At 34.8% G+C, this 23067-nt stretch overlaps 1 protein-coding gene across 4 annotated transcripts in view; it reads right to left on the bottom strand.

Moving 5' to 3' along the window:
• TASP1 (taspase 1) overlaps positions 1 to 23067 on the bottom strand; it is a 277878-nt gene that overhangs the window by 72461 nt on the left and 182350 nt on the right. For all 4 annotated transcript variants that reach the window (XM_020986166.2, XM_078149716.1, XM_020986172.2 and 1 more), the window contains one exon: positions 15666 to 15776. In XM_020986166.2, coding sequence (XP_020841825.1) covers positions 15666 to 15776 — 111 coding nt within the window. The remainder of the gene's footprint in view (positions 1 to 15665; positions 15777 to 23067) is intronic.

Here is a 23067-nt window from a genome sequence, read left to right as displayed (position 1 = left end):
GAACATCAGGTATATTTCGGACTGGTATAGAGAAAGGGGAAGGAAAAAGATAATTACCAAAGTAAAGGGCCTTGTTATCATGGGAATGGGTGAAAGGGTCTCTCACTTAAAAGATGGTTCTCCAACTTGAGCCCTTACTACAGTTTTGTATTAGGACTCAACTTCATCAAGTTATTTTAAAAGTTTTTTTTTTAACCTAAGTAAAAACCATTCAATTTTATACAAAGAAAAACAACTATCTTAGTTTAAGAAACCTTTAATACACTGTGTAAAGAAGGAAAAGGTTAAAGTTATAAAGAGTACCCTATCAAAATAATTTCAAAAAGGCAGAAGAAAAAAAACCCCAAGCATATTTGAAGCACATTTTTTTTAAACAAAAGCAAGATTTACACACACATATTTTCACTGAACAATGTTGTTTTGACAGTGAATATCCTAAAGGGATAACAGAGGTGCCAATAATTCAAAATGTCCAGGTTCACAGTTAAGTTTATTCATCAAATTCTGGAATGAAGAAAAGTAGAAATATTAACTTCTTTACCAATGAAGCTGGGAGCTGTCCAAGCACTCCTGAGCCCCTTAGCTATTTCATTTTTCTGGCAAGTAAGCCCAAATTTCAGGAAAAATAAAAAGGTAGGCTTGGTGATCTTCAGATCAGTTTATCAACATAAAACATTAACTTAATGGAAGTCCACACTTCAACATATTTTTTTCTTTGGTCTCAATATGTTCTTGTTTCTATATTTTATTGGGTTTGGCTGGCACTAAAAATTACAAAGTTGAAGCCCGAGTTTCAAGAGACCAAAATAAAATATAAAATTTTCCCGAACTATATGCACTTTAAGTAGAAAGGACTTCTTTAAATTATCTAGCACTTAATATTAAACATTTAAGAGAAAAATCTTTAATACTTCCAGAAATACAAGTTTTAATTTTTAAACATTTTAAATATTGAATATCATAGAAGTTTATAGACTATCAAACTGGAATTGTCCTTAGAGATCATCTGGTCTAACTACCTTATAAGAAAATTAGTCCGGGGGGTTAAATGATTTGCCCATGTTAACATAGTTGGACAGAAAGATAAAAAAAAAACAACCATAAAATCATTAGGTCATTGAAACCTTAGCCTTCACATTCATATGTATCACCAACAGAACACCAGAAAAAGCTACACACTATAATTCTAATGGTTTATCACATTCTTAAAAGGTTAAGAATAAGAAATTATTAGATTCATTTTTCATAGCAAATATATTAAATTCATTTCTCATAGTAAATGTTTTAAATTCATATATTACTTCAAGACATACCTTTAAAAAAAGAATGTAGAAGTTTAATTACTTTGAATAACAAATATTAACCTTCTGGCTTAAAAAGGAATGTCTTTAAGGCAAACACCTCCTTTTACGTGAAGCTTTCCCTGATTCCTTCCAACATCCAGTGATCTCTCTTACAAACTATTTTATAGTTAACTACCTTGTGTTTATTTATATTTATTTTCTTTATTGTATATATGCTTGTATACATATTTATTGTCTCTTCCACTAGAACCTCAGAGGACAGATTGTTTCATTCTTTGTATTTGCATCCCTAGCCTATAGCACAATCCCTGCACATAGCAGGTGCTTAATAAATGCTTGTTAAATGATGGATTGGTAAATTTCTTCAGAATCTGTAGGAGACAGCAGTAGAGAGAAGACTTACTACTACAGGTGACATCCTCCCTCTTCCCGACCTCCTTAACCTGGATTCCTTGATTCTATGACATAAGAGTCAATAATATTCCTTCTGATAAGATGAAGGACCATCAGGTCTTCCTTAGGGGTCCTCCAGTTCTTACTATCTTCCCAGCTTCTACCACTACACCATGTAGATGCCCTACCATTATCACTAACCTACTTGTATAACTTAAGGACCTCTTGGCCTTGCCATCTGCCCTTCAGCTAAACTTTCTTACATGTTTGATCTCCCTTAATTTGAGTGTAAGCTCCTTACAGGTTTTTCTGTTTATATTACCAGTGCTTAGCATAGTACTTAACACACAGTTAGAGATTAATACATGGTTTTTCCTTCCTTCATTAATTCATATATACCAACCTATAAAGAAATGATTTTGCTTCTTGAAGGCCAATTAATTGAAATGATGAGACCAGAACAGAAGGAGCAATCATTAAACAGATATTAAGTGCTTAATATTCTTTTTTATGGTAAAATTACTGATTTAATATTCAGAGTATAAGTTAAACACTACAAGTGTCTTGAAACATTAATAAAATTTAAAATGAATTCAAATATAAATTTGTAACTTTGTTTTGTGTACTTACTTCAATTATTATTAAAGTTCATCAACATCCCTTTCTTTAAACAATTAATCATCAGACCAATCCTAGAACCAATTTATTTACCTTGTATTTCTTCTAAAATATGTTTTCATTGATTTACTAGCCAATATTATAATTTTAAGTTAGTATCCATAAATCAGTTTTACTTACACTCTCATCTGAGAAAAACTACATATAGTTATACCTTCTACATCATGGGGGTTAGGAATGAAGTAGCTCCATGATCTGGAAAATTTACTTAATTTTTTGGCCCTCCCTTCACACTAGAAAAGTCTGAATTTTTTCTTTTTCTTTTATCAGGTGTTTACAGTACCTTATTGTAAAATTTGGGTTGATATTATACAATACTGTACACCTATTTTATTTTATGCATTTCTGAATTTCTAAACTTTTTCTGTGCCATCTGCTGGCCTTTGCATGTCATCTGAGGCTTCCACAAAACTCCCCTCAAATTCCCATTTAATTTCTCATTCCAACCCATGATATATGGAAACTATAATGGGGAAAGTCACAATGTGGAAGAGATAATCATATTATTTATTTTAAAGTCACCAGCACTTAGATTAGAAAATTTAAAAAAATAAAATGTTTGCTATAGTTATGTAATATTTAGAGAATTTGCTGGGGAAAAAAAATCAACCAACAAGCATTTATTAAGCACCTGCTCTGTGCCAGGCATTAATGCTATGTAACATATGCAGAATATATTATTAACAACAACAACAATAACCAAAAAAACCTCAACCAACCAATCAACACTCATTGTTAAGCACTTGCTATTTATCAGGCATTCTGCTAGGTGATGGAAATAATTCAAAGAGCTTAACTTCTAATGGGAGGGGGAAAGGGGGAGGGAGGGAAAAAAAAAAACACTTTTCTCTTCCTTCAATACTAAGATGAAGCACCAGTTAGGGAGGGATAGCACCAGCAGTTGGAGGGATCAGGAAAGGTTTCATGTGTCTAGTGCCTCATCTCAGTCTTGATGGAAGAGAAAAATTATTTGAGGTGGAGATGAGGACAGAATACATTTCTAGGAATGGGGGGTGGGGGTGGTGGCCATTACAAAGGCATTGTGCTAGAGATGGGAGGGAAGAAAACTGTGAGAAGAACAGAGAGGTCTGTTTGGCTAAACAGGGAGAATGCAGTAAGGAAAATGATATACAATTAAGCTAGAAAGATAGGTTGGGGACAAGTAGTGAAGGGTTTGAAAAGTTAAACAATTTTTTATTATCAGAGACAACAGGGAACCACTACAGTTTACTGAGTAGGGTGGTGATGTGGTCAGATCATCAAAAAATTACTTTGGTAACAGTCAGGCAGCTAGGTGGCATAGTGGATAGAGTACCAAGCTTGGAGTCAGGAAGACCTGAGTTCAAATCTGGCCTCAGACATTTACCAGCTATGCGACCCTGGGTAAGTCACTTAACCTTGTTTGCTTTGGTTTTCTCATCTATAAAATGAGCTAGAGAAGGAAAGGGCAAATCACTCCAGTACCTTTGCCAAGAAAACCCCCAGTGGGGTTATTAAGGGTCAGACACAACTGAAATGACTAAACAACAACAATAACAAAATAGTCAATAAGCATTTATTAAGCACCTACTCTGTGCCAGGCATTGTGTTTAAATGCCTGTGTTTCAGTCCTTCAATCACCTCTTTTCCTGATTACTGCATTGGCCTCCTTAAGTGCTTAAGTGCCTGGCATTCAAAAAGAGGCAAAAGACAGTCTCTGTCCTCAAAGATCTCACATCTAATGGGAGGGACTACAAGCAAACTAATATCTGTAAGAAAGATATAAACAGGATAAATAGGGGGAAAAAACTAACAAAGAAAAGGCATCGAGGAGTTGGGAAAGGCTTCCTGTAAAAGACAGGAATTTAAAGGAAGCCAGGGAAGTCAACAGGCAAAGTTGAGGAGGGACAATATTCCAGGCATGGGGGACAGCGGGAGAAAATGCCTGGAAGCTGAGAGATGGGATGTCATGTCTGTGGAAGAGCTAGTATCACTGGATCAAAATCTATGTGTCAGGGAATAAGGCCTAAGAAGATTGTAAAGGGAGGAGGAGGCTAGGTTATGAAGGGCCTTGAACTTCAAAGTAACAGTATGTAGGATGGACTGACGTGGAGAGAGCTTTAGGAGGGAGAGGCTTAATTAAGGGAGATAATTAGGAGGGCAATGTAATAATCAAGGAAAGAGGTGATGCAGGACTAAACTAAGGTGTTAGCTGTGTGAACAGAGACAAAGGGTCAGAGACAATGTTGTGGTGGTAGACAAGGCTCGATATGGTAACTGACCGGATATGTAGAGTGAAGGAGAGTGAGAAATCAAAGATAATACCATTCATAAACCTGGGAGACTGGAAAAAAGTAGTGATGCTTCCTATAGAAACGAGGATAGATTTTTGGGGAAAAATGAGTTCTGTTTTGGATAAAAGAAAATACGTATAAATAAAAATGTGAATGACAAGATCTAGTAGTTATGTTTTAAGCAGCTATGTCAGAAGATAAAACTATTTTGGTTGTTTTTAACTTCAGTGACAATGGCACCAATGGGACCCCAAAAATTGCAAAAAATCACAAGAATCAATTTTTATTAGTCTACATAAAACTCATTAAAATTCATTTAGATAAAAAAACGGATTCTTTCTCCTCACACCCACTCCTTATAATCTTAGGGGTACTGAATTCATTATGACACATTAAAAAAAAATCAAAATGATTATTTCAGACCATCTTTCTACTAGAATTCACCAGGGCCTTTTATTTCTGTAAGTTAACTCACGACTATCTCAATTAAAGTTGAGACATCTGACTACTGAAATTTAGATGGGATTACCAATTTAATAATCAATTCAACAGACTCTTAAACCTTTAGAACTAGAAGGAACCTTAGAAAGAATATAGTTTACTCTCCTTATTTAATACATTTTAAGGAAACTGTGACAGATTACATTTGCATTCTATCTTATAGCAAGGATACCAAAAACTATTAAAATATTAATAATATTCACTTCTCTGAATTACTACTGGTAGGCAAAATGCATTTAATCTTCTTTTTGAACATAGCTTATAAAAGTACTCTGAATTTCCTTTCTTTTAACCAGTATAATCCAATTATAAAATTGAACATTTTTTCTGTTTAACCCATTATTAATTTTTTCTGTTGGCTTTATTTTCACTATCATTTTTTGTAATCTATGTGAATGGGTTTTTCCAATTGTTTGAAAATTAACTGCTTATTTTCTTTGTGCAAAGATATCTGATTTCTCAAACAATTATAGAATACACTTAAGTAGCACCTTACTGCTTAACACACACACACACACACACACCCCTCTTTGACATCAATATTTGACATTAGGCATAAGAACAAAAATAAAGAAGGTTTTTGCCTTTTTTTTTGGGGGGGGGAGGCAATTGGGGTTAAGTAACTTGCCCAGGGCCACACAGCTAGTAAAAGTCAAGTGTCTAAGGCCAGATTTGAACTCAGGTCTTCCTGACTCCAAGGCCGGAGATCTATCCACTGCGACACCTAGCTGCCCCCACAGAAGCTTTTTGCAGGCCTGAAAATAATATCTAAATAATGCCCTTTGATGTGGAAAGGCAGCTGGGCAGAAAGGTAAAATAAACTCCTTAAATCACTGGAACAATAGCTGCATATTCAAAGAACCACACATTAGAATGGCTTATCACACTCTTAAAAGGTCAAGAATAACATGATTTATTTTACAACACTGCTGTCTTTCCTTCAAAGTTGTGATCAATACAAACACAAAATAATTTGTTATCCTGAAGTTATTCTCCAAGGCATGTCATCACTTTGGTTATAAAAAGAAACACTATAAGACTACAATGAAAGAAAACAATTCATATATACGAAAATAGTGTCCAAATATGTTGTCAATATCACAATTAATTGTGTATTTATTCTACCCACATCCACCAATTACAGCATAAGTACTACTCAAACTTAGTCAATATACAGTAATAACTCATTCTGCCTTTAACTTCATATGATTTAATTTTCCTTTACTTTTCACATTATAATTACGTGCTTTGAATTTACTGTAACTAATATTAGTGGTTTTCTCTACAGTCTCACAAACTAGAAGAACAGACAAAAAAGCTTTTTGATCACCTAATCAGTACCCTTAGGAAAAAAAATTGTTAATATGGAAACAAGGATATATTTTCCCTTCTTGTATGGGATGAAACACATTCCTTGTGCAGTTCTCGTTTTTTTCATAATACTGCATAAACGTTCTTCAAAATAAATAGTAATATTCCTGTTGTTAATGCTCTAACAATTCCCAGTTTTGTCACAGTACTAATCTTTAGTATAAAATATTCTGTTTCTGAACTTTGCCATCTTTAAAATTTGAGAATTTAGTAATAAACTTTAAAAAAATAAGATAAAAATATTTTCAGGGTTTATATACATACTGCAATAGTGATCTTTCCAACCAATTAATATTATCAAATTCTTTCTAGTCTTCAACACTTGGTAGAATCTTTGCTTGTCATTCTCATTTGTGTTCCTAAAATGCTGGGTGAAAGACAGCACATCTGCTGTTAGTACAATCATCCCTGCTGCTTATTGGGCTTAAAGTGTTCAGGTTTTCCATTGTTGGAAGGGATTTCCAAGGCTTTAAAAGAAGGCTAGAATTCCTATGTAAACAGGAAGCATGGATGTTTTAAAGAGGACCAAACTCAGCTGTTCATGGATCTAATACGGAAAAGTCCTATCTGATCACTACCTATTTTCATTTGTTTGTTAAATTGGTCTTTCTAGGCTGGTCCTGAACAATTCCACATAATTTAACACTACTCCAAAGCTTTTGATGGTGTTTTGTTTTATTGTTTTAGAGAAAAGAAAAAAAGTGTTTCACGTTCCCTGTGATATGTTGATCTAATTTATTCAGTCTTTTCTGTATGTAATGAAAATCTGCATCAACCGTAACATAGGCAGCTTGGTGGTGCAATGGATAGAGTGGTGGGCGTAGATTCAAGAGTTCAAATCTGGCCTCAGATGCCTCCTAGCTGTTTGACCCTGGACTTCATCTCTGTTTGCCTGTTTCCTTAACTGTAAAATATGGGGATAATAATAGGACCTACCTCCCAGGGTTGTTGTGAGGATCAAATGTGATAATAATTTTTGTATAGTGTTTAGCATTGTGCTTGGCACATAGTAGACACTATGCAAATGTTAGTTATAACTGTTGTCACTGTTATTATTATAAGTATGTTCAAGGCTCATTTTTTTTTACAATACATAAATCTTCTAGCCCTGATAATGCTATGCTCAATATAAATGGAACACTTAAAACCATTTTGGTGTTACTCAGTTTTAACAGGTTCTAGTACTTTATTGATATAGTACTCAAAGAAAGCCCAATCCAAGTAAAAACAATGTATTACATTTTTAAAAACTTTCCACATCTCCACTCATCATGTTTCCTTTTTAATTCACTCTACTTTCCTGGGCACTGGCCTCCCCACGCTATTCTTCTGGCTTCTTAGTTTGTGTTCATGGGACCAGAGGATTTAGAGCAAGAAGAGATTGTGAAGATCATCTAGTCTGACTCCCTCACTGAACTGTTGAGACAGAAAAATTTGGACCTAGAGAAAAGAAAACTAGTCAAGACCAGCTGACAGTGAATCAGAGACTGGACCACAGGTCTTCTGACTGCAAATTCATCGCTCTTTCCACTATGCCATTCTCTGTCATCAATCAATCAATAGGTATTCACTAAAGGCCTGCTTTATGCCAGGCACCATGTTAGGTGCTGGGGTAACAAACACAATATCTACTCTCAAGGCATATACATTCTATAACATAAAATTACTTTTAAACATATTAAAGAACTCAGAAGCCATTGTTCATTTTTTTTTTGCAGTATAACCAATAATTCATAAAAAAGAAGACTGAATTAAAGTAATTTTATGAGACTCATGGCAACCTATAAATTAAATATGCATATAAAAATTACATTAATGTCTCAAGTAGCCAGTCGATATACCTTTGTATCTTAATGGCATCAAAGGATTTCTCCTTTATTTACATCCTGATTTTTAAAAATTAAATATGAACAGTACATTTGATAAATAGAATGCTCAATATAACTACTGAAAATATTCTAGCCTGCTGGTCAAAATACTCAAACTGAATAACTCTCTATGCTAGACCTAATTTATTTGCAATTTTTTTGTTTATTAGGGCTGATTAACTACAAAATGCAAAAAGACAATGTTTTTATCATTACTTATGAAAAGTTTAACTAATTTTAGATTAGAAAAGCACAAACTATATATATATATATATGTGTAGGAAGGTCCTTCTAATACTCCTTAGCTAGCAAGATGCCCATATAGGATGATTCTTTAAAAATTGTCCATAAAAGGCAAATGTATAAAGGACATGGAAATGGTTCTTTAAAAATGAAAAAAAAAAGTCCAGGTGGTTTCACTAGACATAAATAAAAGGTGTTTATATTACAGTTTGGGAAAAGATTCATGAGATATAACCAGTAGTTGCAGGTTAGAGTAAAAATATGTATGGCTGGAGGGGGGCGGGGTTTCACCTGGAAAACCTGATGTCCATCATCTTATTAGGGTTCCAGTTAAGAGGTTAGCCATTAAAGGGAAAACTTTGTTAATTAAATACATCTTCTCCAGTGTCTGGCTGCCAGTTGGCAGAAAATTACTAGCAACAAGGGTGCAATTGACTTCAAGCTATGTCATTTGTGGCTACTTTGAACTTGACACTATGTCAATGGAACTACTTAAAATCAGCAAAATCATCTTCCTTAATAGCATTAATAATTATTATAAGCATTTGTCTATAAAGGATCAAACTAGAGAGTGTATAGACAAGGCATTTCATATCACAATATGATATCTAGTAATTCATCTAACCTCTAAATATTAGCCATCATCATATACTGTACATGCAAATATGAAATGACAATAGCTACATAATAATTTGTTAATAACGTGTATATAGTATGTAGGAAATTCAAACAACTAAGAAGGAAGAAAAAATGTACAAATCAGCTTCATAGGCATATTTTATACATCAGTTCTACAAAAGCTTTATTACATTTGGTAGCAAGTAAAAGGGTGTGGATTATACAGGAAGAGATCATACCACTTGGAATTTCATAAACCACATATTTGGCAATAGTTAGCATTAAAACTGAATTATTCATGAAACTAGTTTTTTCTTTTTCAGAAACAACCATTGGAATTATTGTAGGAGTACTTCTTTCCTTGTAGTCATTAAAAAACACACACACATATAACTATAAAGGAAGTCTATTTCTTTCCTCTCCCTACTTAACTGAGCATTCAGTCTATAATCAGCTGGTTACCATGAAGTATTATTAAGGGACTATTTTTACGGTTCTTTTTTCATGTGTTTGGTATGTTAACATGAACAGTGGTTAAAAAAAACATGACTTGGTTATTCTCTTTTATGCTTCCTATATTTAATCAATCCAAAGCTTTGGATCTCTGCATATTATTAACACAACTAAGAGCAAAAGAGTTTTGATGTTCAAAATGTCTTTCAAATTTCCAACATCAAATATTCCACCCTATTTGATCCAATCACATCAACACTTTCTAATTTACCTGAAATGGGTTTTTAAAATATCATAGGATCACATAGTCTTCATTTCTTTTGTCATTTAACATAGAAATATTAAAATGTCAACAACTACTTTAGCAAATAGAAAAATAAATTAGTTTTGCATCAGAAAGATAAGTTTTTCAAAGCTAAAATGAAACTAAGTTTTTATAAAATATAAAAACAAGTAACAATAAAATACTTTATGTATGAAATATAAAAATGATAAGTAAAATAAGAATAAGAGCAAAAATAATGTTAGAATTATATTAAAATTACAAATCTGTTATTATTTCCATGTTCAGGGAAGCCAAAAAGGTAAAGCATATATTTTTAATTCAAAGTATTTTGTCAATACTAATAGGCAACTTCTAATTAGTAAACTACAGTTTTTTTGTCCCAAACTTGTCTTACAATTTAAAAGTTAACCATTAAAATATTATTTAAATCACACTGATTTAAAATTGTGATTTAAAATCACAACTAAGTAATTTTTTAAGCCATTTTAATGGTCACTGCAATAACAGTGACATAGATTAACATATTGTACATTGCACGTTTCTAGAAATCATCATTTCACTAAAGAACTAACTTGTTTAAAAATACTTATTAGCTAAACCACACAATTAGATTCATACACAAATATTCTAATGCTGACATAGGAACTCAAATTCCAACGAATCACAGAATTTTAGCCTTAAAAAGTTACTTAGGGATCACAAATTGCAGCCCTGGAATCATCTGGTCTAATTCTATCATTTTATAGACAAGAAAATTCAGAAGAGACAGACAAATGCCTTACCCAGAGTAAAACAACTAGTTAAGTGACAAAGATGGAAGGAGAACCCAGGTTTTTTAACTCTATCCATCACACCATATTAAGCTTCACATCTTTTTTTTTTCATTCTAACTGCCCTATAATTCCCAGTTCCTAAGAAGAAGGCAGTCCTTCATTTTCTTTAAGGCTTATCCTAGGCACCCCTTTCATTATGGTGTATTCCTTGACACTTTTCTTCACCCCCAGTAAGCAGTGGTTCCTTCTCGCCTTCAATTTCTCAAACCACTGTTTGACCTCCCCTAAGTACTGAATCATTTTCTAACTAGTATAGTTACTTGTAGGTTATTTTTAAATCAATCTGCTAGATTGTAAGCAGTTTGAGAATAAGAATGATGTCATTTTCACTTTTTTTCACCAGTCCCTACCGCAATACTTTGAACATAACAGGTCTTTGATAATGTGACCCTGGACAATTATAATATCCAATATTTAATGACACTTACAAAGTGCAAAACACTATGATAAGAGCTGGAGAGGTTGGGGAAGGTTTCAAAGATAAATATTTCAATTAAACAAATTTTTATTAAATGCTTAAAAGGAAATGGTAACCGTTCCAAAGAAGCTAACACACATAAAGGAGTGATAAGCAGAGTCAGAAATAAGCATAAATTGGGGCATGGAACAAGTGGCAATAAACATGTCCTCTCCCCTATTACTGCCATATTTCTACAGACATAGTAGAAAAAAAGAACATGCTGGTGTCTAGTGATTCTTTTTTTCTTTCATGATGGTAAAAAAAGTGTGTGGGTAGTGGTGGTAATGGGTGTATGGGTGTATAGATGTGTTTTCAAACAGCACTGGTATCAGAAGGAGAATTTAGCTAGAGCCAGTGATGGTACCATTGGCACTCCTGACACCTTGATGCTTTGTCAGAGAGTCCTGACCCTTTGATACTTGCATAAGCCTTATCCACCATCAACCCAAGAAAGAGAGATGGGTGTCTAGGACATAGGGTGGAAAGAAGAATTAGGTGGGTGGAGAGAGAAAGTTATTGGACCACCCTTGCAAGATTTACCATTCCCAGAACCAGCAATGCATGGCCCAGAGATGTTTTTGCAGGGCAAGTTCCTCCAAATTCATCAACCACCACATAACATGGAGCCAACACCATGGGATACCACAATGTTTGCTAAAGTCTTCAAGTGCTCTTAGTGCCCTTTAAATACAGCAACTGGGACAAAATATGTCACTTAACTCTAATCAAAGCTCTGGTGATAAAACATGTATCTTATTCATCATAAAGTACAAACAGAATACAAACAATTCTTTAAGGATCTGTTCTGTAAAGTTTGGATTCAGTCAAAGGGCTGCACTTGAGGATCTAGATGGCTACATGTGGTCTTGAGGCTGCAAGTTTCCCACGCTTGACCTAAACTCTTAAAAAAAAAATGGAAGTTCTGTCATGTTCCACTGAACTAGAAAAGCTTTGTATATGGCCCTAGCCCATAGTTTGTGTCTGCTCTCTAAAAACTAGCCATCTTAATTTCAGGAAGGTCTATAAACAGAAGGTTAGCTACTAGGTGATTAAGTTCTTGGCCATGATAACCCATAAACGCACATACATAAATTAGAATAAAATAAATGAACTGGGGGAAAAATTTCTACAAGTGAACATGGGAAAAGGCAGTATAGTGGGATACTACCAAAAGGGTGAGTAGAATCTCTAAGGATGAGTGAGATGTCAACAGGCGGTGATGGAGAACAGAGAGAGCATTCTAGGTTAGGAAAGAAGGAAAACAGAGAGGCAGGAAAGCAAAAAGTCCAGCTAGAGAATGTAATTTGTAAAAGAAGAGTAGTATTGTGAGATAAGGTTGAAATCTAAGCTTTTAGCAGCTCTAGTTTCTTAATATGTAAAATGGGAAAAGGGGCAGAGATGTGCCTAGATGAGTTCTCAGGTGCCTATTAGCTATAAAAGTAGAAAATTCACTGATTCTACAAATGCTCCTTCTGGACCTATCTTGTGCTGGGCTGTGACACCTAGTGGAACAATGTTTTATTGCAATCCCACTCTACTAGACATATTGTTACGAAAAAAAGAGAACCAAAACGGCCAAGAGAAAGTGTGGAGTAGCAGAAATCTCCAAGCACGGGAGAAATAACACAGGTATTTGAAGAGAGACTTGGAAACACAATACAGGAGGAAAGAGAGAAGACAAAAAATGTTTCACAGCATTCTCTACAAACATAATCTAAAGTGTTCAACATGCTGCAATTATGGCCATTACTTTAAACCTACCTGCACAACTTGGCAGTAGGTAGGGCCAAAATTAAAAGAGGATAAACTTCTTCATGTCACAGGTAAGTTAAACTAGAGACAGACTGACGACAGTTGGCTGCTGCAGGGTCACATGACAAACAGGAGAGTATGCAGCAGCAATCCCTACACTTTTTGTGGGTTCCTTGTGACCCAAGTGCCATGTGTTGTGCAGGCTTGCCTTAAACTCTTTCATAGTGACTGGTTTTCAATTTAATTCAGGGATATTTTCTTCCTTTTTCTTGTGAGCACAACAATCAATAAACTTCAGTTTTCTAAAATGCATCTAAAATTGCAAAATAATGAAGTGGATTTGTGATATCAGTAATGTAGACGTTCCCCCTAATGATGCAGCTGGTATCATGTTCATAACACTACGTCCCATAAAACTCTTGTTCATTAGTTCACCACATGGGAGCCACTAAATGTTCTAGAGGCCTTCCTTGAGTTCTCCTGACATCCCAAGGATACAAAAGGAGCATGAGAGATGTCCAGTGGTTGTACTCTCAAAATACCAGCCCATTGTCTTTCTGACCATGTTATTCTGAAGACATCTTTACACCACTACTTCTTTGTAATTCCTTGTTTATAAAGTGTTGTAGGATACTTCTGTCTGCATGTGCTTTTCCACTCACTGCCTTTTGGGTAATCCTCCACTTCAATTCTTCAAAGATTGTAGTATTCTATGCAATACATTCATAAAATGTCAGAACAACATTGGTATGAAAAAGATGATTCTTTGTTTTAGGGAAAACACAGGGTTATTTAAAAAAAACCCTCTGTAATTTCCCATAGGCAATTCAGTCTGCTCTCCTCTTTTATTAAGTTGTGGGCCCAACTCCTTGTCCATTTGCAGTGTCTAGCCAAGATCCAGTATATATGCTGATAAATGTCTGTTTATTAAGAGTTGCTTTTAGGCTGTTTTGTTTTTTTCATTATGGGAAGTTGGAATGGATCTTTGAGCCCATCAGATCCAACCTCTTCTCATTTTACAAATGAAGAAACTGTGACCCAGGGACTTGTCCAAGGTTACATTAGGTATTAGACATTCAGAGGTGGAACTCAATTCCTATGATTCCAAACTCAGTGTTCTTTCCACTATACCAGACTGATTCCCCATTAGGTATATAACTATATGATGCTGTTATGACTAGTGTTAATATCCCTTCCTTCATCCATTCCTCATTATTTGGAACTAATAATTTGTTTAAACAGGTTGGTTTGGAGTTTTTAAAATTTCAGGTCTTATCTTCTCATTTTGATGCTGTCTTGTAGCTTTCTATTAATTTTGATTTATGTTCTAATAAGTTGGTTGTCTGACTATACCTAGATGGCTGATTCAGGAATGACTCCTACACTGGTAATGAGTCATTTCTCATTTATTAAAATAGAATCAGTTCATTTTTTATGATGTTATTTAGTACTTCTCATGTCTAACATCTGCTTCCTTTTTTCTAAGAAAGTATTCATGATACATAAGTACAAGACTTCTGTGAAGTTTACCAAGTCAAAAGCAGTCTTTGGCTTCTCACATCCCTTACTCTCACAGCATATATCTAGTATCTGTATTGTCATCTTTGCTTTTCCCAACCTTTGCAATGAAGTCACCCAGCATCAAAGGACATAGTGATATAATCTGGAAGGGCTCTCTTGAGCTATTCATTGAATATCTCAAACTCATAATCTTTGGTAATACATGCTGGCAAATAAGATACACTCATCCTCATGGTAGTCTTTTGGCAGGTGAGTACTGCAACATATGATAAACAAATGTCCCATAACATTATACTTTTTGTTGCCTTTATGCAGGATAACACAAATTCCTTTACTTTCTCAAAGAAGAACCTAAGAACCATTTTTAAACTTAGCTGCAACTTCCTTTTGTCTTCTGGTTACATTTAAAGAATCATAGAATTTGAGAGTTAGAAGAGATCTCAGAAGCCATCTAGACCAATCCACAGATAAAGGAATCCCCATCAAATGATATCTAACAGGGGCAGCTAGGTGGCACAGTGGATAGAACTCCGGACTTGGAGTCAGGAGGACTTGAGTTCAAATCTGGCCTCAGACACTTGACACTTACTAGCTGTGTGACCTTGACCAAGTCATTTAACCCTGATTGCCTTACCCCTCTAAAAAAATGCTTTTTAAAAAAATAAATAAATTACATCTGAAAAGTGGCCATCAAGCCTGTGCTTGAGGACATGCAAATTCAATGTTCTTTCTATTGTACTACATTCTCCTTAATTCATTCTACATTTCAGTCAAAATAGACTACTAGCTCTTCTCTGAATATTCCATCTTCCATCTCCAAGCCTTTATACAACTGGTCCAACATGGCTGGCCTGTGCTTTATCCATACCTTGGCTCTTAGAATCCCTAACTTCATGCTTCCATCCATGAGAAATTTGTGTTCACTCATGTTCTAATGTATGGGTGTTTTGCTTGCTATTTCAGGGCATTAACAGACAAATATTTTACTTTAAATTTGACTGTTACTTGGATCCTTTTCCCTATGAAAAAGTCATATAGCACTTTCAGGGATTTCATATAATGGGATATGGCATTCTTTAGAAGTGAACAATTTTATTAAATTTGTACTCACTGATGAACTTGTTTTGCATAGTTTCTAGCAAAGCTTGGTGGGCATCTTCAGCTTGCAAAGCATGTGAACATTCTCTGGCCAGTATGGTACGTACAAGGTGCTCTCCACAGCCTATAAGTACAAAAACATTCAAGAGTAGTTAAAAAAAGGAACCCCAAAATGTTTTTACAGTCTAAATAACTATTTAGCATCATTATGCAATATTTTTAAAGTATTTATGCTTTAGTATATTTCACAAAGAGGTGAAATGATAATTATGGATATTTTTGCCAGCATAATAATGAGATTTGTAATTAATAATGAAATACCCAAACTCTGTAATCTGAAAAGAACACAAAGAAAAAACTAGACTAATGATTCACATAATTTCTTCACTCAGAGCCCTCCTGTTGCTTTGTTTCATTTCAGTTGTCAGTTCTTATTTTCTAAAAAATACCTTTGAGACATTTGATTTCTCCCCCCACCCCCACCTCCTGGCATTGCCAACTTTGTGGTAATCTCTCTTATACTGAAGACCATACCTAGATTGCAGGGAGACAAGAGCATAGTTTTGGGTAGCCAACAGCTGTTGATATTTACTAAAAAGTTATAGTAGTTGAACTATGAAATCTCCAATTTCCTAAACCCATTTCCTTTCAAGGAAGAGCAGTGATAGCTAAGGCAGAGGAACGCCTATCATAATACTGATTCTGTGCAAAAAAAGTCTATCCTTCCTGTTTTAAGGTAGGTATGCCTAAAGAGACTGATGTGGCTTCACAGGAAGATCTTGGATAAATATAAAAAAGAGTGGGAAAGGTCTATAAAAAAAGTGTCACTTAGGCTATACCTCAGTAAAAGCTGAGGTTTAAGAAAAAATGGGAAGGATAATAAAAAGGACTTTCTTGGGGACAAGAAGAATAAGGAAGAGGAAGGCTCACTGTTTTAGACAAATGGGAATTACAGTAATATAAAATGGAAAAAAGTAAGAACTAGTGACTCCTAAATACAAAAGATGAAACTAAATGGGTGAAACAGATATTGAATACAAAGTAAGAAAAGGCAGAAGAGCTGCTACCCCCTTGCAACAACTTCAAAACATCTTTCCTAAATTACATCGCAGAAATACCAAACGTACTTGCTGAATCACTATTACTAATCTTTGAAGAATTGGAGTCAATGTAGGAGGTACCATAGCGCTTAAGATGAACATATACTATACCCATTTTCAAAAAGGGAAGTTAGATTTTGCAAGGCATAGATTCTGATTGCAATCAAGACTACAAAATACCAACAAGTTCATTAAGAAAAAATAATTCAGGGACAGCTAGGTGGCAGAGTGGATAGAGTACCGGGCCTGGAGTCAGTAGGACCTGAGTTCAAATCCAACCTCAGACATATAACACTCAGTAGCAGTGTGCTCTGGGCAAATCACTTAACCTAAATTGTCTCACCACCACCCCTCCCCCCCAAAAAAAGAGAAAGAAAATAATTCTAGAATAAACTCTTTTTTTATGGGATTATTAAGCCTCGAAGATCTGAAGAATACTGAAGACAGCATCTACTTGGTTTTCATCAATCATATATCTTTTCATAAGAAATAGAATAAGGTAGGTCAGGATACTCTCTTATAAAAGACAGACAAGGTGCCAAGATGGCAGAGCAAGGAACTCTCTGAAGCCCTGCCAAATAACTAGAAAACTGCCTCAGAATTGATCTAGGAGCAGGGAAGCAGCTTACCAGACCAGCAGGAAAGATCTGTCTCACTCCAGTGGGAGAGGAGTAAAGTCAGTGGCAGGGGCAGGGGGCCTGCAAGGCTCCAAGCCTGGGGCAATTCACCCGTGGGGCCCCACCCTAATGTAAGCCAGCAGCACTTTAGGCAAGTCTATGCAGGCAAGGCTCCACCCCAGCACAAGCTACCAATGAGGCCTTAACTACACTGCTGACCAGTAATGAAGTCCTGCCCCTGGGCTGGCCAACAGCTAGACTCTGACCATGGGGCCTACCAGCAACTCATAGCAACCCAGCAGCAAGGCCCCACTCCTGGGGCAGATCAGCAAAAAAATTACTCTTCTAGGGCCTGCTAGCAGAGAGGCCTTCCATTTGCCCTAGAATGGTGGATCAGTGGAACAGACAAGGTACAAATGACTAAATGACCATTGTAATCTAGTATATGATAAACTCAAAGTTCCAAGTAAAACAGTATGTCAGTATAGGCCAACATCTCACACCCTATATCAAGATATGGTCAAAAATGGGTACATGATTTACACATAAACAGAAATACCAAAAGCAAATTAAGAGAGCATGGAATAGCTATCTGTCAGATTTATGGATAAGGGAAGAATTTAGAAGATAAAGAGCATTACAAAACACAAAACAGATAATTTTAATTATACAAAATTAAAGTTTTTGCACAAACAAAACCAAAATTATAAGGAAAGCAGAAAACCGTGGGAAAAAATTTGTAACAAGCATCTTTGATAAAGGCCTCATTTCTCAAATATATAGAGAAGTGATTCAGTTTTACAAAAATATGTCATTCCCCAATTGCTAAATGGTCAAAGGATATGAACAGGCAATTTTCAGATGAAGAAATCAAAGCTATCTAAAGTCATATGAAAAAATGCTCTAAATCACTACTGATCAGAGAAAAGCAAATTAAAACAACTCTAAGGTACCACCTCACACCTATCAGAGTGGCTAATATGATAAAAAAGTAAAATTATAAATGTTGGAGGGGATGTGGGAAAACTGGGACACTAATGCACTGCTGGTGGAGCTGCAGGCTCATCCGTCCACTCTGGAAAGCAATTTGGAACTATGCCCAAAGGACCATAAAACTACATACTCTCTGATCCAGCAATGTCACTGCTCTAGGTCTATATCCCAAAGATGTGCAAAAAAAAAAAGAAAAGAAAAGAAAAGGGAAAAAGACCTGTTTGTACAAAAATATTTGGAGCAGCTCTTTTTGTGGTGGGTAAGAATTGGAAATCAAAGGGATACCTATCAACTGGGGAGTGGCTAAACGAGCTGTGGTATATGACTGCAATGGAATATTACTGTGCTTTAAGAAATGACAAGTAGGATGATTTCAGAAAAACCTGGAGGAAAGACTTACATGAATTGAGGCATAGTAAAGTGAACAGAACCAGAAGAACATCGTACACAATAAAAGCAATATTGTTTGGTGAAGAACTGTGAATGACTTAGCTATTCTGAACAATACAATGATCCAAGATAATCCTAAAGGATTCATGATGAAGCATATTATCTGCCTCCAGAGGAAGACTGATTGAATACAGACTAAAGCATGCTATTTTTTACTTTCTTTCTTTCATTTTTTTCTTTTATTCAAGTCTTCTTATACAAAATGACTAACTGCAAATGTACAACCTATATCTGATTGCTTACCATCTCAGGGAGGGGAGAAGGTAGAGAGGGATAGAATTTGGAACTCAAAATGTTAAATAAAAATGTTTTAAAAAAAATAAAAGATAGAGACATATGTACCACATGATGGTAAAAACTAGGCGGATTCCAAACTGATTCAATGACTGAATCCAAACACCATTGATTCTTAAATTTATGTTAGCCAAAAAGGAAGTCACTAGTAGAATCTCCTAGAGCCCGGGTTTTGGCATTATTTTATTAAAGGGTTGTTTTTTTTAATTTCTAGGACAGAATTAAGATCCAAAAAGACTAATGAAATATAATAAGATAGATGCAAAATCCTATGTCAGTATTCAAAACACTGACTATATGAATCCAAGTTTTTAAAAAATGGCGACTGAGTTTGTAAACAAAACATTTAAATAACTATCTTTTTCTTGGTGACATTTTCAAAATTACAGTTAAGATTTCACTTTTAATGCATTTAGTTTTTGGAATAGAAAAAACAATTCACAGGCTGTCTTTATAAGCAAAACTTTAGAATATTTTATTTAGTAATATTAAAATAAAAATTAAGTTTTTGAGGGTAACCTACTTTAAAAAAATGATAAATTTCATTTTTTCAAAATCTCAAATCAAGTTAGTGTCTCAAAAAAATAATTACATGTGCTACAATACAATGGATATTTGACTCCCTTAAAAAATTTTTCCCAAGTAAACATGATGCTTTTTAAAAATCTTATGTTTGTGGTCTAGAAAATTAAATTATTCACAGAGTTGGCACATATTAAGAGCTTAATAAATGTTTTTCCATTTCATTCACATAATGGGTACAGAATGGAAAACAGTACTACAAGTTTCTTTGGACCACAATATTAATATCAAAAAGCCCACAACTGAGATGGCTTCTTTCCATGTAAAAACTTGATCTCCAAACCCCCTTCAATCTTTTGCTTCTTAGGTTTTAACAATGCCCGTCATGATGGTGCTTTTTGTTACATGTCAAATAAATCACACAGCAATCACTACTACCATGGTAATATTATGTTACTTATAAAGGAAATACAAAAATCTTCCTATGTTTAATTTTTCCATTTCAATTTTATAAAATGTAAATGTTTTAAAAATCTAGGATACAAATATAATTGTTAACTTTATTGCCACTGGTTTACAGAACATGATTTACTCTGTGGTTTTTAAAAAGTTCATAAGAAAATTCACTATAATCAACAATGTTCAATGGACAAAAAAAGGAAGATAACAGGATTAAAGAATAATCTTTCCATTTTGAATGCCATACTTGAGGCTCAATTTTATTTTCATGAACAATTTTAAGACAGGTTGTTATTTTTTTAAAAGTTTAGAAATTGGCCAACATGAAGGATTTGAAAGAACATGAGATTTAGAATAAGAAGATTTAGGTTCCCATCCCACCTCAAGTAGTTGTGTGACCTTGAAGTGATCCTTAAGTCCATCGCCTCAGTTTCCTCATATGACAGAAAGTGATAATGATTGTACTAAATACATGAGGAGCTTGTTGTAAGACAAAATGAGATAATATATTTAAAAGCACTTGGAAAACTATAAAATTCTTAATAAAGGTGAGCTAGTATCAGTAATAGCGTTGTTGCAGGTGGTGACACTAGCAGTAATATTAATTCCAATTCTTATTTCCTCTGTTTCCTCTTTATATATACCCATGGTTTTTAACATTACTAAAAGTGAAGTGGGGGCCAGTCGTTGGGTAGAGGAACAGGGACAGATAAAGAGAATAAAATAGCCAGCCCAGGTGTTGCACTGGCATTTATAAAAAGTTAACAGACATAGAGGAAGATTTCCATCACATTGAGTGGATTCTCTATGGAAGATTTTTAGGTGATAAGACAAGAATCATATGAGATGAAACAGTATGGATGGAGCTAGCAGACGTAATTTATACATTACCAAAATATTAAACCCAAATTATGCCTTTCTGATGCGACAGGTATGTCAATAAGTCAGTTATTAACATTTATCAAGTGCTTACTATGCGTCAGGTACTGTCCTAAGTGCAAGGGATACAAGGAAAAACAAAAAACAGTATCTGCCCTCAAGGGGTTCAAAGTCTAATGAAGGAGAGAAAATACAGACAACTATGTACAGACAAGCTCTATACAGGTTAAACTGGAAACAATTAACAGAGGTAAGGCACTACAAATAAGGGGGATTAAGAAGGGCTTCCTTATAAGGTAGGGTGGTTTTAGCTGTATTTGGAGGAAGTCAGGGAAGTCAAAAGTCAGAGATGAGGAGGGAGTGCATTCCAGGCATAGGGGACAACCAGGAAGTCAGAAGATAGAGTTTCTTGCTCAAAGAATACCAAGGAAGCCAGTGTTGCTACATCTCAGAATATGTATGTTGGGGGTGGGTTTGTGGGGAGGAGGTGTAAAATGGAAGAATACTGCAAAGGCAGAATGAGGGAAGGGCATCCAGATTATGAAGGGCTTTAACTGCCAAAGAGAGGATTTTATATTTGATTCTGGAGGTGACAGACAGTTAATAAAGTTTACAGAGTAGGGGGTGACATGGTCTGACCTATGCTTTAGGAAGATTACTTCCAACACCTGAATGGAGGATGGAATGAAGTGAGGAGAAACTTATTGTAGGGAGATGAATTAGCAGTCTATTATAATAGTCCAGGATCAAGGTGATAACGACCTGTATCAAGATGGAGGCAATGTCAGAACAGAATAGAGGGCTAATGCAAGAAATGATATAAACATAAAATCAACAAGTCTTGCCAACGTATTAGATACAGGGAAGAGCAGATGAGAAAGCATATGTATATATGTATGTAAATATGCTGCTATCTAATAAATCAGTAATGATATTGATAACTTTTGCTAAAAATGTGTTATATTGTTATATTTCAGTCAAAGAAAAATTTGCTTTTAGTGGTATTCACCCACAGAAATTCCACTGCTTCTTAGAATAAGTTGTCAAAAGCTCAAGTGATTCAGAATGAAACTTTTCCATTCTGCTTTCCCAAAATCTGGATTCCAGTGTTTAGTTATATCTTCCCTTTTATGCTTAATAATGAAGAAATAAACAAAAATGTGTCTTCATTTCAAGAGTAGCCTCTAAATTAGTTACATATTTGATGAAAACAACCAATAAAAAAACAGAAATAATAAGATAACTGACAGTATATGACAATTTAAAAAAAGAATTGACATCATTCTCAAAAAATTAGCAAGACCCAAATTGAAATAAGTATTATGTGTCCTTGGTCTTGATTATCTTCATAATTTTATTTTTACCAAGTGTTTTATCTTACCAAGTTTATATTTAATGATAAAAAAAATACTGTTTAAAATCATTAATACTTACTTTCTAAGTAGACAGATTATGCAGTTCTAATGCTGGATCTAGCACAAATAAGCTATATGATTTTGGGCAAGCTAGTCAAACTTATTCTTCCTCATCTCCTTCATCAGTAAAATGAGGTGAAAGAATGAGGATAAATAAGTAAATAAAATGAGGAAAAGAAATGGAAACAGTGTCAGATATTATATTCTTGGACTCAAATATCACTGTAGATGGTGACTACAGCCATGAAATTAAAAGATGCTTGCTCCTTGGAAGGACAGCTATGGCAAATCTGGACAGAACACTAAAAAGTGGAGACATCCCCTTGTCATCAAAGGTTCATATAATCAAAGCTATGTCTTTTTTCTTTTTTCAGTAGCAATGTATGGCTGTGAGAGTTGGACTATAAGGAAAGCTGAGCACCACAGAACTGACACTTTTAAATTGCAGTGCTGGAGAAGACTTTTGAGAGACCCTTGGAGCGCAAGAAGAGCAAACAAGTCAACACTTAAAGAAATTAATTCAGGCTATTCACTGGAAGGTCAAATACTGAAGCTGAAGTTTAAATACTTTGGCCACATAATGAAAAGACAGAACTCATTGGAAAAGACCCTGATGCTGGGAAAAATTGAAGGCAAAAAGAAAGGGCAATTGCAGAGGACGAGATAGATAGATAGTATCAAGGAAA

This window comes from Phascolarctos cinereus, unplaced genomic scaffold (genome assembly GCF_003287225.1).
Source record: "Phascolarctos cinereus isolate Bilbo 61053 unplaced genomic scaffold, phaCin_HiC Scaffold_2;HRSCAF=192, whole genome shotgun sequence".
Taxonomy (NCBI): Eukaryota; Metazoa; Chordata; class Mammalia; order Diprotodontia; family Phascolarctidae; genus Phascolarctos; species Phascolarctos cinereus.
The sequence above is the reverse complement of the archived record's forward strand: the minus strand, read 5'-3'. Positions and strand labels throughout refer to the sequence as shown.